Genomic DNA, 15786 nt, shown 5'->3' with positions numbered 1-15786 from the left:
CTTAAGTATGGTACTTCAGGACCAAGGATTTCTTCATTGATTTCTCGAGGACGGAATGGGTCTTTATCAACATCAAGTGATCTTACAACCATTGGGCTACTCAACGGATGTGCTTGATCCAAATAAAACCTTTTTAACACCTTTTCCGTATATGTTGTTTGATGTACAAGGATTCCATTCTTTAGATGCTCAATTTGTAGCCCCAAGCAAAATTTTGTCTTTCCAAGATCTTTCATCTCAAATTCTTTCTTCAAATATTCCACAGTGTGTGAAATCTCTTTAGGGGTCCCAATAATATTTAAATCATCAACATACACTGCAATTATTACAAATCCTACCCCAAATCTCTTTATAAAAATGCATGGACTGATAGGGTCATTCTTATAGCCTTCACTTAATAAGTACTCACTGAGGCGATTATACCACATACGCCCTGATTGCTTCAATCCATATAGAGATCTATTTATTTTATGCAGTAATGTTCTCGAGAATTAGAATTAGCTGCTTCTGGCAGTTTAAATCCTTCTGGGACTTTCATATAAATGTCATTATCCAGTGGCCCATATAAGTAGGCTGTGACTACATCCATTAAACGTAAATCAAGTCCTTCTCTTATTGCCAGACTGATAAGAAATCTGAAAGTAGTTGCATCCACCAAGGGGAGTATGTTTCTTCATAATCAATCCAGGTCTTTGTGAGAATCCTTGTGCAACTAAACGTGCTTTGTATCTCACAATTTCACCATCTTCATTCTTCTTTCGCACAAAAACCCATTTATGTCCCACTGGTTTTACACCTTTAGGTGTACGGACTACTGGTCCAAATACTTCTCTCTTTGCAAGAGATTTTAATTCTGCCTCAATTGCTTCCTTCCATTTTGGCCAATCATCTCTTTGTGCACACTCTTCAATAGACTTTGGTTCATGATCCTCATTTTCTTCCATAACATCAACTGCTACATTGCATGCAAAAATTTCATCGACGTCGATTTGATTTCGGTTCCATTTTATTCCAGACATGACATAATCAGTTGAATCTCTTCATTGTCAGGTACCTGAATTTCTTCCTTTGCCATGTCTAAAGTCTCTCCTGGAGATCCTTCAAAATTCTTTGTTTCCTCGGTCTGGCCATTATCAATTCCTGCTCCTTTTTTTTCCGAGGATTCTTATCTTTGGAACCAATAGGTCTACCACGCTTCAGGCGTGCTGTAGACTCACTAGCAGTTTGTGTTTTCCTTCGGGACATCAATTTTAATGATGGAGCATTCACAGCTGGTATATGCGACTTAGTTACTCTATTTGGGTCAGTAAATGCGTCTGGCAATCGATTTGCTAAGCTTTGTAAATGAATTTTTTTGGACTTCTAATTCACATTGTTTATTACGAGGATCAAGATGAGATAATGATAATTCATTCCAACTGATTTCCTTCTCCAGCTGTTTATTCTCTCCCCTTAATGTTGGAAAAACTGACTCATTAAAATGACAGTCTGCAAAACGAGCCTTAAATAGATTTCGTGGATGGCTCTAGATATTTAATTATTGATGGAGATTCATATCCAACATATATTCCTAACCTCCTTTGAGGACCCATCTTAGAACGATGTGGTGGAGCAATTGGAACATATACAGCACATCCAAAAACTTTTAGATGGGAAATATTTGGTTCCTGACCAAAAACCAATTGTGATGGGGAGAACTTTTGATTACTCGTTGGCCTCATGCGAATTAATGCTGCTGCATGTAATATAGCATGTCCCCAAGCAGAGATTGGGAGTTTGGACTTCATAAGTAGTGGTCTAGCAATAACTGGAGACGCTTTATTAATGATTCAGCTAGACCATTTTGTGTGTGAACATGTGCTACAGGATGTTCAACACTTATCCCAATAGACATGCAATAATCATCAAAGGCTTGAGAAGTGAATTCACCAGCATTATCAAGGCGGATTGCCTTCATAGGGAAATCTGGAAAATGTGCTCGTAATCTAATCAATTGAGCAAGTAGTCTCGCAAACGCCAGGTTGCGAGTTGATAACAAGGATACATGTGACCATCTACTCGATGCGTCAATTAAAACCATAAAATATCTAAATGTTCCACATGGTGGGTGAATTGGCCCACAAATATCTCCCTGTATACGTTCCAAAAAATTGATAGATTCAAAATCTATTTTGGTTGGTGAAGGTCGTATTATCAACTTGCCTTGTGAGCAAGCAGCACATGTGAAATCATTGGAAGAATCTTCTGGTTCTTCAATGAATGTCCACATGAATTTTCAATTATTTTTCGCATCATTATTGAACCAGGGTGGCCCAACCGGTCATGCCAAATAGTGAAATTATCTGCAAACTTCCTGTTTACTATGGCATATGTTTCAATTGTATTGATTTTAGTATAGTACAGACCAGTGGAAAATGCAGGTAATTTCTCCAAAATATGCTTAGTGCCTTGGGTAGTACTTGTGATATGAAGGTATTCAACATTTCCTTCACTTATTGTCTCAATATGATAATCATTATGGCGAATATGTTTAAAGCTCAATAAATTTCTTTGAGATTTGGGAGAATATAGTGCATCAATGATTTCAAATTTTGTTCCATAGGCAATAATATATTTGCTCTTCCGGAGCCTTCAATTATCTTTGTCTACCTGATATAGTACTCACACTAGTTTCTTTCATTGTCAAATAAGAGAAATATCTCTTGCTTTTTAGTATGGTATGAGTAGTTGCACTGTCTGCTAGGCATAAATCTTCACCATTCATTGCTAACTGAACTTGAGGGGCATTCATATTCTTCAAATAAATGAAATAACAATAATATATAAGAATAACTAAATAACCAAAATTTAAATATCATATAAATTCATAGTATGCAAATAAAATCTAAAATAAAATAACATAATCCAAACAAAAATCCATAGAATAACTTAATAAAAAAACGAAGTTTTATTCTTTAAAAGACCATAATCTAATCTAAGGATTAATTATTCCCTTCAGGGGTGGTGAAGAAATCAGCAACTTCCAGGTGAGTTGTATTGCCACAATCAAAATCACCTTCGCCATCGTCGTACACAAGATTTGTTTCTACTTTCTTTCCTTTTGCTTCAATGATTGTTGATAGAGGTCAACCAAGTGTTTTGGTGTACGACACGTACGAGACCAATGACCTTTTCCTCCACATATGTAACATACATTGGTCACGTTCTCATTTTTATCTTTCTCTTGTTTGTTATCATCTTTATTGTCCCCCTTCTGGTGGGAATATGAATTCTGGAAATAACCACCTCGGCCTCGACCTCGACCATATCCGTATCCACGTCCACGTCCACGACCTCGACCATGTCCATATCCATCCACGACCACGACACTATTGTTGGTGATATTTTTTTTTCCATTATGGGATGTCGCATTCGCTTCAGGGAATGGAGCAGAACAGTTGGACGTGATTCATGATTTTTCATCAGTAGCTCGTTATTTTGCTCAGCCACAAGGAGACAAGATATAAGTTCAGAATATTTCTTAAATTCCTTTTCACGGTATTGTGTCTGCAGGACAACATTATTCGCATGAAAGGTAGTGTATGTTTTCTCTAGCATTTCTGCATCAGTGATTTTCTCTCCACATAATTTCAACTGTGAAGTAATTCTGAACATAGCCGAGTTATATTCACTTACAGACTTAAAGTCTTGTAGTCTTAAATGTAACCAGTCATAACGAGCTTTGGGTAGTATTACAGTTTTCTGGTGGTCATACCTTTCCTTTAGATTACTCCAAAGGACTTGTGGATCTTTCACAGTCAAGTACTCAATCTTAAGACCTTCATGGAGGTGGTGGCGAAGAAATATCATAGCCTTAGCTTTGTTTTGACTTGTGGCTTTATTGCCTGCTTTGATTGTGTCACCAAGGTCTTTTGCATCTAGGTGAATTTCAGCGTCTAACACCAAGACAAATAGTTCTTTCCAGTAATATCAAGGGCCGCAAATTCAAGCTTTGTAAGGTTCGACATAGTGTATATATACAAGTGAATATTGCGAAATTAGGACTTCATATAAAATTGTAATTCAATATTGTAGTTTAAGGGTTCATATATAGGTAATGTAGGAATATAATTTGAATAAATAATGTTACTATAATATTGCTATACAAGGGGCCAAGACTCAAGAATACTGATTCGAAATTCAATACATAGCATTCATCCTCAAAGTTCATCATCATCATTCATCACGTAGCATTAACTAAAATAAATCAATATTAACAAATGTTGGTGCAGCTTCATCATCATCATTCATCACGTAGCAGTCGAAATTCAATACATAAAGAGGGAAAAAAAAATTCCATACTGATTCGAAATTCAATACATATCATTCATCATCAAAGTTCATCATCATCATTCATCACGTAGCATTAAATCAATATTATTCAAAACAAAGGTTGGTGCAGGTGCAGCTTCATCATCATCATTCATCACGTAGCATTCGAAATTCAATACATAAAGAGAAAAAAAAAAATCCATACTGCAGTCACCAAAATTCATCGAGTACCAGTTTGACGACAAACTCAAAACAATATTTTCAAATAGCTTTGTTAGTAATCAAAACAGAACTCAACCACATGGATTCGACGACGCAAACGAATAAAACAAACTGAGAAATTCATACTTCCAAAACAAAAAAATCACGTAATATAGATAAGATGATTCGAACCTTAGAGAGAATGGAGGAGACGAGATAAGCGGCGAAAGTTCGGACCTCGGGAGGCGTCAACTCGAAAGCGGTGACCCAGGGATTGTTGCAGAGGCCAAATTGACGGCGTGGAAGAGAGTGTTTCGGAAGTGTGAGCGGTTGGTGCTGATAACTGTTGTAAATAAAGAAGAGGAAGAGAGAATCGTGTTGTATCTTATTCCATATAGTCCAGGGTATATATATCAATACAATAGTTAGGGTTTTACTTGGAGAACAAAACCCTAGAATATCCCGGATATATTAACGGGGGTATAATGGGCATCCATATTATATTTCATAACAAACTTTATGTAAATAAAATTTTCAATTTTTCAGTCATATATTCCGCTTATTTGCAAATGGGTCTCTTTCAAATCTGTCTTTTAACAACTTCCTTAATCATTACAAAACAGGAATCCATATAGTATCATTATCTTCTGGGATTTATTAATTCTTAACATTAATTTTCTCTCTCCTCTCATGGATTCATGGGATTTTTTTTCATATTATTGTGATTTATTAGTAACCAAATATTAATACCCTCTTTTTATTTCAGGGTTTTGCTTCATTTCAGTAGACTATACTACTTATACACTAAACTCTCTCAGAGATTTAGTTGTGGCAGTTTTTGTGATTCAAGTTTATATCTTTGTTGGGTCAGTTGCTAATTTTGGTTTATGAATATGAGCAAGGAAATGCCAAATCTTTGAGGCCATGTTTCGGATTTTGAACAAAGTAAGTTTTCTCAGATCTGAATTTGAATGTTATATTGATTTTTATTTAGTCAATATTATGAAGTTTTGGATCTATTTTTGTTTTGTTAAGAATATTAGTGATTAAATTGACTGAGCACTGGTTGTAATTTCAAATTGGTTAATGTGTGTAAGTTTAAGTATAAAAATGCAATTCTATTATGATTAGTATGATTAATTTTTGTTTATTGGGGGAGAGGGGGTGTTTATTTCAGTAATATGTGTGACTTTGTCCAACTAATAAACTGGAAGATTTGGATATGAAAAATGGGATATTGTAATGCTAAAATGGAGTCAAAAGGTGCCAATAATGCTAATCCACTTGGGCCATGGTTAAGTGTTAGGTGATGATATCTTTGTTCATGCTGCCCCACTTAGTTCATATGTAAGCAATTGAGAATATGAGGTTTATGTTTTCTAGTTTTTATTTGTTGTTTTATGCTGTATGCATCAATTCTTCATTTTGTTTGTGTATGTAAAAGTGAATTTGGCCAAAAGTCTTGGTCCTTGAATAAAGATGTTTTTTTGCTAGTGTTGAATGTGGGAATTATCTGAGACTCGAAATCTTGTTTCCAATATCAGGAAAACGGTTTACTGGTACATATATGGCACAGGAAATCATCGAGAAGACTTTCGTTTAACAAGTATGGATCTCCGAGTAGAGACCTCTAAATTGGAGTCCATAGCAACAACTACGTCAAGAAGACTTTCATCTGCTTCTTCTGTCTTTTACTCAGCCAATCCTTCACCATTCTTTTCACCAAGTTCGCCAAAGTCTCAGTTTTCTGAGTCTAATCGTACTGATATACCACTTGAAGATGGGAGTATATCCAGTAAAGCAATTCCAGACCCTGAAGCAGAGATGAATGTTAGGCAGCTTCCCCAACCGGACATCCGAGCTTCACTACTGGCAGACGATGTTCAGATGCTGGAACGTGTTTCTTCCTCAATGGGGATTTCCAATGAAACTGCCTCCACTCATAGCCAAGGCCGATGGATTGAATGCTCAAGGTCTAGAGGAAGGCACAAGAAAGTCATGAGACACTTTGGAGTGCCTTTTCCCCCAAATGCGGCTTCCCTGTCTACCAGCAGAGTTAGAAACTGTGATGTTTATATAGGGTTGTATGGAAGAAAACCTCCACTCTTGAGATTTGTTAATTGGTTGCGAGCTGAGCTGGAAGTTCAAGGGGTCAGTTGCTTTGCTTGTGATAGGGCTCGGTGCAGGAATTCTAGGAAGCAAAGAATTGTTGAGCGAGCCATGGATGTTTGCAGCTTTGGAGTGGTGATCATAACGAGAAAGTCTTTTAAAAATCCGTATACTATTGAGGAGCTGAGATTCTTCTCAAGTAAGAAGAACTTGGTTCCCTTGTTCTTTGATGTTGCTTCTAGTGATTGCCTTGTTAGAGATATAATTGAGAGAAGGGGAGAACTGTGGGAGAAACATGGGGGTGAATTGTGGAATTTATATGGTGGGCTGGAGAAGGAATGGAAAGAAGCGATATATGGTCTTTCGCGCATTGATGAGTGGAAGTTAGAGGCACACGATGGTAGCTGGAGAGAATGCATACTCAGGGCTGTAACACTGCTGGCAATGAGATTAGGAAGGAGAAGTGTGGTGGACAGGTTGAGCAGGTGGAAGGAGAAGGTGGAAAAAGAGGAGTTTCCTTTACCTCGAAATGAAAACTTCACCGGTAGGAAAAAGGAGTTATCAGAGCTAGAGTTTATGCTGTTTGGAGATGTTACTGGAGATTCAGAGCGTGATTATTTTGAGATCAGGACTAAGCCCAAGAGGAGGAATGTGACTATTAGTTGGAGTAGGAGTAATTCAATGGAGAGGCAAATAGAGGGTGGTAGTAAAAGAAAAGGTAAAGATCCTGTCATCTGGAAAGAATCGGAGAAAGAGATTGAGATGCGAAGCACCGGTTTCCCTCAACAGCAGCATCCTAATATACCAAAACCAAAGACTGGCAGAAAATTTGCCAGAAGAAAAAGATCGATGAAAATTGTATATGGGAAGGGTATAGCAGTTGTTTCAGGGGAATCTGGCATTGGCAAGACAGAGCTCCTTCTTGAGTTTGCATATAGATATCATCAAAGATATAAGATGGTTTTGTGGATAGGAGGGGAAAGTAGATATATTAGGCAAAATTATCTAAACCTCTGGCCCTTTTTAGAAGTTGATGTCGGAATTGAAACCTGTGCTGAAAAGACTAGAATAAGAAGCTTTGAAGAACAAGAAGAGGCAGCTATGTTCAGAGTGCGCAGAGAACTTATGAGGAACTTGCCGTACTTGGTGATTATTGATAACTTGGAAAGTGAAAAAGATTGGTGGGACCACCGGCTCATAATGGATCTTCTTCCTAGATTTGGTGGTGAAACCCATTTCATAATATCCACACGCCTTCCTCGTGTAATGAACCTCGAGCCCATGAAACTTACCTACTTGTCTGGGGTAGAGGCTCTTTCTTTGATGCAGGGAAGTACAACGGACTACCCACTTACAGAAATTGATGCTCTTCGGGTCATCGAGGAGAAACTTGGAAGGATAACCTTAGGCATTGCTATTGTTGGAGCAATTCTCTCCGAGCTTCCTATTAACCCCACTAGGCTCTTAGATACTGTCAACAGGATGCCCTTGAGAGACTTTTCATGGAATGGTAAGGAAGGTAGTACACTGAGGAAAAACACCTTCCTTTTGCAATTGTTTGAGGTTTGCTTCTCAATATTTGACCATGCAGATGGACCCAGAAGCTTGGCAACAAGGATGGTTCAGGCAAGTGGGTGGTTTGCTCCAGCTCCAGTTCCACTCTCTCTTTTAGCAGCAGCAGCCCATAAAATACCAGAAAAGCACAAAGGAACGAGGTTATGGAAAAAAATCTTGCATTCCTTACCTTGTGGATTTACCTCCTACACCAAGAGATCAGAAGCAGAAGCTGCTTCCATGTTGTTGAGGTTTAATATTGTAAGGAGTAGTAGCAAGCAGGGATATATATATTTGAACGAAATCGTGAAGCTTTATGCCCGTAGAAGAGGGGTAACTGGTGTTGCTCACGCAATGGTTCAAGCTGTTATTAGCCGCTCATCTGTACTTGAGCATCCTGAACATTTATGGGCGGCATGTTTTTTGATATTTGGGTTTGGAAATGACCCAATAGTTGTGGAACTCAAGGTCTCTGACTTGCTGGTTCTGGTAAAAGAGGTGGTTTTGCCTCTTAGTATAAGGGCATTTTTAACATTCTCACGGTGCAATGCTGCAGTTGAGCTCCTTCGTTTGTGCACGGATGCACTTGAGACGGCTGATCAAGCATTTGTTACTCCAGTTGATAAATGGATGGACAAGTCCCTTTGCTGGAAACCAGTTCACACGAACGCGCAGTTGAATCCCTCGTTGTGGCAGGAAATGGCATTGGCAAGAGCCACCGTATTAGAGACGAGGGCTAAGCTTATGCTGAGAGGAGGGCAGTTTGACATTGCTGATGATCTAACTAGGAAGGCTATTTTTATTAGGACCTCAATCTCTGGTGAAAATCATCCTGAGACTCTTTCTTCTAAGGAAATCCTGGCCAAAATTACTAGGCTTTTAGCAAATGTTCAAGCACATAACTCACCATAGTTTTTCATTCTTTGTTATTTTCCTTAGCATAAATTTACATTAGGAGTATACATAGTGTTTCGAATAATGTCATTTTAACCATCTCAGGGAATTAATCTAATACCACTTCAATACTCAAATGAGAGGCCATTCTTTCCAAGATCTATGTGTTTTCTCCATTTCTTCTTTCTTTAAGGTCAAATTACGCCATGTTTCAGATTGTGTGACACATTTCAGTGATCCTTCCTGTTATGCCTTTTCTTTTGTTTGTTGATAAGAACATAAATGGTGAACGTTCAACTCTCAACAGAAGAGTTCTCGCTGTTTTCAACTGGTTTAAAACGAAATTTCTTCCTTTAAAGCTATGACTGTGGTATAGGAACTGTTGTGATACCTTGGCCTTCGGACCCTAGCTCGTGACACTGTACAATGTGCATAATATAATTTCGTAGCACCTTCTAAAATTTCATTTTGAGAGATATACTCTTTACATAAATTTTGTATTTTGACAGACTTTTTTTGCCTTTTTTGATTTCATTGCAAGTTTCAATTTATGGTTTTAACATTTGAAATACCATTTCATATAGGCAGTATAATAAAACTCATCATACCTAACTAATCATGTTTATTTTGAAAAGTGACAACTGAAGACTGTCGACTAATTCCCACGAGAGATGAAAAATAGACCCTTAGAGGTTTTCTTTCTTTAGTTCCCTTCCTTTGTTATAATATTCCTTATATATACAAAGCTTATCATCCATGGTGTTCTTGGATGAGTTGAGGGAGAGGGTTGGGTAGAAAACTAGAAGAAGATGATCAGGGGAAAGTATCTCAGAAGAAGAAAAAGAACACAAAAGAGGGTAGTAGTTTTTTTGGGGGGAGAGATTCTATTTATTTGTTGCATTGCAGACTGCAGAGTAAGGTACTATTCCATAACCTGGAGACATGAAACGTCTGCAAGCCAATCAGAATTCCAGACTCTTAAATACACAAATGACAAATCTACAATATTTTGAGCTAATTTAAAAATTGACATTGTTCAATGTGTAAAGATAACAACTCCAACATATTGTCGTAAGCCTTGGTACACAACCCGAGATCCTGTAACTGACAATGGAAAAACTTTGTTTACACAATGTGAAAATATTCTTGCTTTTTACATTGGTTTATGAAATAAAACTCCATTCCTGTAATATACTTGCTTGAATGGGACAACATTGGCTTCCTTCTTCTAGAAGAGGTAGCTCTCCTCTCCCTAGGAAAGGACTCATTATTTACAGTTGACATGGTCGAGCTTAAGATCTTTTGAGGACAAAATAGTGAAAGACCAAGCCAGGAATCCGGGCGGCTCCATGTAACACAGCTAAACTGGCCGTCGACTACGCATAAGTACAAAAAGTATGTGATCTGTCCTTGTTTACGTACTCTACTTGCACTATTTGGCCCTGCCTACTCCTATTGAAGCCTACTTCATTACCCTTTTGACCCATTAGGCCATTATCTCTTCGTAAGTAGTATTTACCATAGAATTGTTTGGTACACTGCCCCATTCATTTGTAGACGATGGAAGCTTGCTAGAGTTTGGGGGTTTAACTGTTTAAGTTGCCATGGACGCATTACAGGTCAATTATCGGGTACCCGATTGTCACCAAATTAAAGGGAAAAGGAGACCAGAACAACAATCGCTACAACTGAAAGATGGTGCATTAATTACAATAGCTTGGGCTTCAACAGTAAAACTCATTGAAGCTTACCACTCAAAATTTGACTTGGACATCAGCTCAAATTCATATAGCTGAAACAAATCCCGGCTTCTGATCACCAAATGAACAGTAACTAATTTTCAGAATTTCAATATATCTCATGGAACACTCTTCATGTCCCAACAAATACAGATGACAAGCACTGTATAACAAAATTATTCATCCGAGTAGCATGGTATGCCTAAAATTCTAATAATTACCGCATCTGACCTTTTCGAGAGAGAAGGAATGGTTTTCTCTATTTTTGTGGGTTCTTCTGAAGCAGAGCCTGTTTAAACATGGCACTCATTGTCTCCGTCTTCGGTTGGTCGGCACCATCTCCATCAATAGCTGCCTGTGTTTCGGCTTTCTCAAGCATAGCCTGCTTATACATGGCACCCATCATTTCCATCTTTGCTTTCTCTTTCTCCATCTGCATATCCATAAGAGCCTCCACTTCTTTGTCGACTGGCTTGAAGTACTCATTAATATCACCTTCCTGAAAAAAAGTATGAAGTTATTAAAAACCTTGAAATCCTTTAGGGTCAAAACTCAAAGCCAACTGAAAAATCCAGGAAATATGACCTTGGAGAGAACAGTTACGCATATACAACTCCCTATGTGCACATTCATCTTTCCCAACACTCCCAAGAAAATACGTAGCTTACGCAACAACAAAGCGACAACACAAGACAAGATGAGGATTTCAAGTGTTTTAGTTAGCTAAGCAGAAATTAAACAAATATGACCGTCTTGTCAGCAACACAATTTTACATCTTTTTTTTTTTTTGCACAGCAGCTTACAATTGAAAAAAAACACTAACAGAAAAAATAAGAAGGCCAATACTCCCTCCATTCCAGAATAATAGGTCACATTTCTATTTTATCTCTCCCAAAATAATAGGCCATATTCTAGATTTAATAAGCTACAATTCAGAATTTCTCATATTAACCTTGATGATCCCATCAACTAACTGACTAAGAACTCCAAAAACCAAAATATGCCATATTGAGATGGTGCAGATTTTAATGCAAATAGCGAAGGATAGTTATGATATGCAGCTCCTTTTCTTAAGACTGACCTCAACTCAAAGACCCATAATTTGGGGATAGGGATAGTATATCTCAACGTTGTACAACTTTGCAAGATGCAAATTAGTGTTGAGTACAAGTCATGCAAATATAACACTGTCTACTGTCAGCTGCATAATATTATGCAACAAATCAAAGATCAAATAAAACTAGAAATAAGGCGTAATCCAAAATAGAAGAGCTACGTGCATATTAAACTTGTTAACAGGCTCACCATCTCTTCCAGCTTCTTATTAAGATTTTGCATTTCCTCCACCATTTTTCGAACTTCAGACAGCACAATTTGTTCAGGGACCTTTTGTGTAGCCAGCTTTTTTTCTTGTGCCTAAACAGAAACATATAGAAGAACATGTCAAACAAAATCAGGAAGAACTGGGATCAATAAAGTCCACATCTCATATACCTTAACATATTCCTTAAATCCATAAAATGAAGCGTGTAAGAAATCTATGTCATCTTAGCATTCTAAATAATTACATGTCATCTATATCACTTATCTCCACCTCATTGTTGGATCAGTGCAAAGCACCACCTCAGTAATCTAACCTTCCAAGTTCCAACTTAAGCAATATTAAAATGATGCAGCGCACACGTCAAATATGGGACTTGTGCCATCATAATCTTCTCTAAGTCTCTCCTACCCATATATTCCATGTAAAGCTAATATACAAACCTCTACTGTGGCAGTGCTATGCAAGTGCAACAACATAAACCCTTGTTCCCTACTTTGCATGACCATCTTTCCATTATATTTACTCAATAATTTAATCCTTGTGGAGCTAATCTCCAAGCTCCTTCCTTTCATGCACAAGGAGTGAGTCATATCCACACACCATCTTTGTCCTTCCTTAGTTCATGCAAGTATAATAATTTGAATAACATCAAAAAATATTTGCCTACGCAACCTCATTAGAAACATTTCAAGTTAGGTTTTTACTCGGCCTCACATCAATCATGCATAAACCAAACAAATAATGTCCAAAGGCAAGTAGACATTTTCAACTTTTCAATGTCTTTCATGCTCACAACGTCAAGGCTATTATATATGATTTTCCCAAAGTAATTGATGGTGAGCTTGGATACAAGAACTTCATTTGAAGTTCTGGAATTAGGTAAATTTTGTGTTTGGATACCCAAAGAATTTCAAATCTGGAACTTCTACAAATTCTGAAAAAAATATTCCAACAGAGGATTTAGAACTACACAACTCAACTAGTCATTTAAAACTCCTAACTCATCCCAGACCCCAGTCTCTTTCTCCTCTCTATGTCATTATTTGCAAACCTTTACCTGTCTCCTTTCTCCCATAGCTCACTCCTTACTTACCACCCTCTGTTTCCTTTATCTCCAATTGTCAATCTAATTTCAGCATCAACAGACTATGGGACAAGAATTTGAAAAGAACTTTTTCCCCTTCTCTAAGTTCTATTGGATGGGTAACAATGGAACTTATTGTATTCTTCTCTCATCAGGTTCTTCTTCCTTTTTTTTGTTTTTTGTTTTTGTGCTGAAGACAATTTGTAAGTGGTATTGCTATTTGAATTAGGGGTTGATTTGCTGTTTATTAATTAACTTCTCAAATTTTTTTGGTGAAAAAATAGCTAAATTACCATTCCATAACTAGAATGGCAATGACATCCTTAACATTCTAGTGGAAATGGAATTTGGATTCACATTATTAGCGTTTTCCAAACACTTGACTTAGAATTTAAATACAACATTTCAATTTCCAGATCTGAATTCAGATCAAATCTTCAGATAAAAACACTGCCCAGAGAAGAGAAGATTATAGTTAAAAAGCACACACACAGATAAAAGGCATGAAAAGAATATGCAGAAGATATTCAGAAGATTCCTATATAATTGTTATGCCTTGTGGTAATGTAACCCTATCACAATGGTTCTTCCTAAACTAGACATAAGGTGCGTTCTCTTTATTTGAACTTACTAGACCTTATTGGACATGATGAGTGAGCCCTAAAACTTTTTGAATAAGGTGAGGAGAACCCGCCAATAATTATATGCAGAGAAATATAGTAAATCAGCAAATATTTTTCACAGATCGTCACACAATGTATTGGTTATTCACTTCAAGAGAGAAGAAAACTGAACATATAAATAACTCTGTTAGTTCCATCAACATTGAGGCTGAAGTTGTATGAGTGTAGACCTCCCAACACATTATGCGTGCATGTAAACTCATCAAGACAGGGATTTCAGCCTTATCATGAGAAAAAAAATAGCACGTTTGGTTGCGCATTTTAATGCCGATGGAAAAGGCATAGAGACATCTATTTCAAGATGTTTGTTTCGGACTTTTGTTCTTGCACTCTGTTACTTACCAGAATGGGAATCTGGCCATATGATACCTCTCAAGTCTCAATCCCTTGTGGTTTCAGATACCCTTACATGGGGGTAATCTAAACCATCCTTGATCCAGCCACCTGGCACTACTTTTCAGAGCTACCCTTTCCTTCAAAATACTACATCAACTTTAACCACCTCTTCTCTCTTTCCTTGGGTACCTATATCGATGACAATGCTATTAGGGCTGGGTTTTTTTTTATCTATATGAGTCACGAACGCACTACAAAGTTCAAAGAAAGGGAAGGGGAATTCGACTGTGAACGATCGGTCACAGAACCTCAATCTTAACCACTAGGCCAAGACATCCTAGGTAATGCTATTAGGGCTGTCATAGCTAGTGATTTGGTTCAATGCAATCTGTTTACTGAAGAGCACTTGAACCAAGCATAGCTTCAGAAAGTAATAAATAAGACCTTATTTCGATTTGTTTTGTCTCCTTTAATTGAATCCAACCCACTTCCCGAAAAGCACTCAAAACCAAACAATGCCTGATTCTTGAAATGATAGGCAAAAACATGTCATTTTCTCCTGCAAATCCCCCCCCCCCCAGAAAACAAGAACAGATACGTAGACAGTAGATAATATTCAGCGTTTACAGTGGTGTTGACGATATTCTTCAAATTCCCACAAATTGGATTATAAAACTTCACAATTAAAGGACCCTCTTCTGTAAGAGGCTTTTTGTTTAGGTTCATTAGGTATTCACTAAGGTCAAATTACCTAAATTTCAGTCAGAAACCCCTAATTAAATCTTCCACTGATAATCAAACAAAAACCCTAATATAGAATCAGATTAAATTGACTAAAATCAACACTCAAGATACAATACAACCACAAAATCTCCTTGAATAATCTTCAATTTCCAAAACAATCAGCCACAATCGAGAAGCATAAATTCAAAACTAAAGAGAAAAACATAAATTAAGAGGAGAGAGAAAAGAAATATACAGATCGAAGACGCTGCTCAAGCTGCAATCTATAAGATCGAATGCGACGTTCTTCATAACCAGAAAGAACTCTTACATAAAACATAGCTTTCCTCCCGAACTCCAATATCCTCTTCATAACCAGCAATTTACAAAATTATGTTTTCTTCTTTTAATTTGATAACCTTGTTTCAATCTCTTCTCTTTATCCTTCTTCCTTTTCTTTTTCTTCGTTAATGGTGAAAATGGCGGAATGTGATTGCAGTGAGGCTGGATGGAGGAGAGAGAGTGCGATTTCTGCTGAAAGTTTCAGAGTCTAAGGTGAGAGAGAGTGGAAGGAGAAGGCCACACTTGAGTCTCAAAGCTTCCTTGGTCTTATCTGATCTCATCTGATCGGATCTTCTAGTTGTCTTATGTCTTATCGAGTGATTGCTTTTAAACCTTGACTTGTTAAGCATATCTTTGCGATAATAAGGAAAAAAATTATTATCATGTGAGTTTGTTTAATTTGTCTCAACACGTATTTTGATATATGAGATTATAAGCAAAATGGAAAGAAAAAAATCTCTTCTAATTTGAATATTTAACTAACA

The 15786-nt window shown here is 37.2% G+C and overlaps 2 protein-coding genes across 3 annotated transcripts; one reads left to right on the top strand and one right to left on the bottom strand.

Moving 5' to 3' along the window:
* Window positions 1-5077: 5077 nt before the first annotated feature.
* Window positions 5078-9226, top strand: LOC104892277 (hypothetical protein). Of its 2 annotated transcripts, XM_010678161.4 has the most exons (3): window positions 5078-5457; window positions 6057-8131; window positions 8213-9226. In XM_010678161.4, exons 2-3 carry the CDS (start codon window positions 6121-6123, stop codon window positions 9085-9087), a joined length of 2886 nt encoding a protein of 961 aa, XP_010676463.1. In that variant the 5' UTR covers window positions 5078-5457; window positions 6057-6120; the 3' UTR covers window positions 9088-9226. The 2 variants fall into 2 exon arrangements, with proteins under 2 accessions (XP_010676463.1, XP_048501119.1); XM_048645162.2 differs by having other exon boundaries at window positions 5081-5457; window positions 6057-9226.
* A 1526-nt stretch (window positions 9227-10752) lies between these two features.
* LOC104892275 (hypothetical protein) lies at window positions 10753-15597 on the bottom strand. Its single transcript, XM_010678157.4, has 3 exons — window positions 15216-15597; window positions 12115-12225; window positions 10753-11307 (listed from the first exon to the last, which is right to left on the bottom strand). Exons 1-3 carry the CDS (start codon window positions 15330-15332, stop codon window positions 11068-11070), a joined length of 468 nt encoding a protein of 155 aa, XP_010676459.1. The 5' UTR covers window positions 15333-15597; the 3' UTR covers window positions 10753-11067.
* Window positions 15598-15786: the final 189 nt, after the last annotated feature.

Source organism: Beta vulgaris, chromosome 5 (genome assembly GCF_026745355.1).
Source record: "Beta vulgaris subsp. vulgaris cultivar EL10 chromosome 5, EL10.2, whole genome shotgun sequence".
Classification (NCBI taxonomy): Eukaryota; Viridiplantae; Streptophyta; class Magnoliopsida; order Caryophyllales; family Amaranthaceae; genus Beta; species Beta vulgaris.
This window is presented reverse-complemented; position numbering and strand designations above follow the sequence as displayed.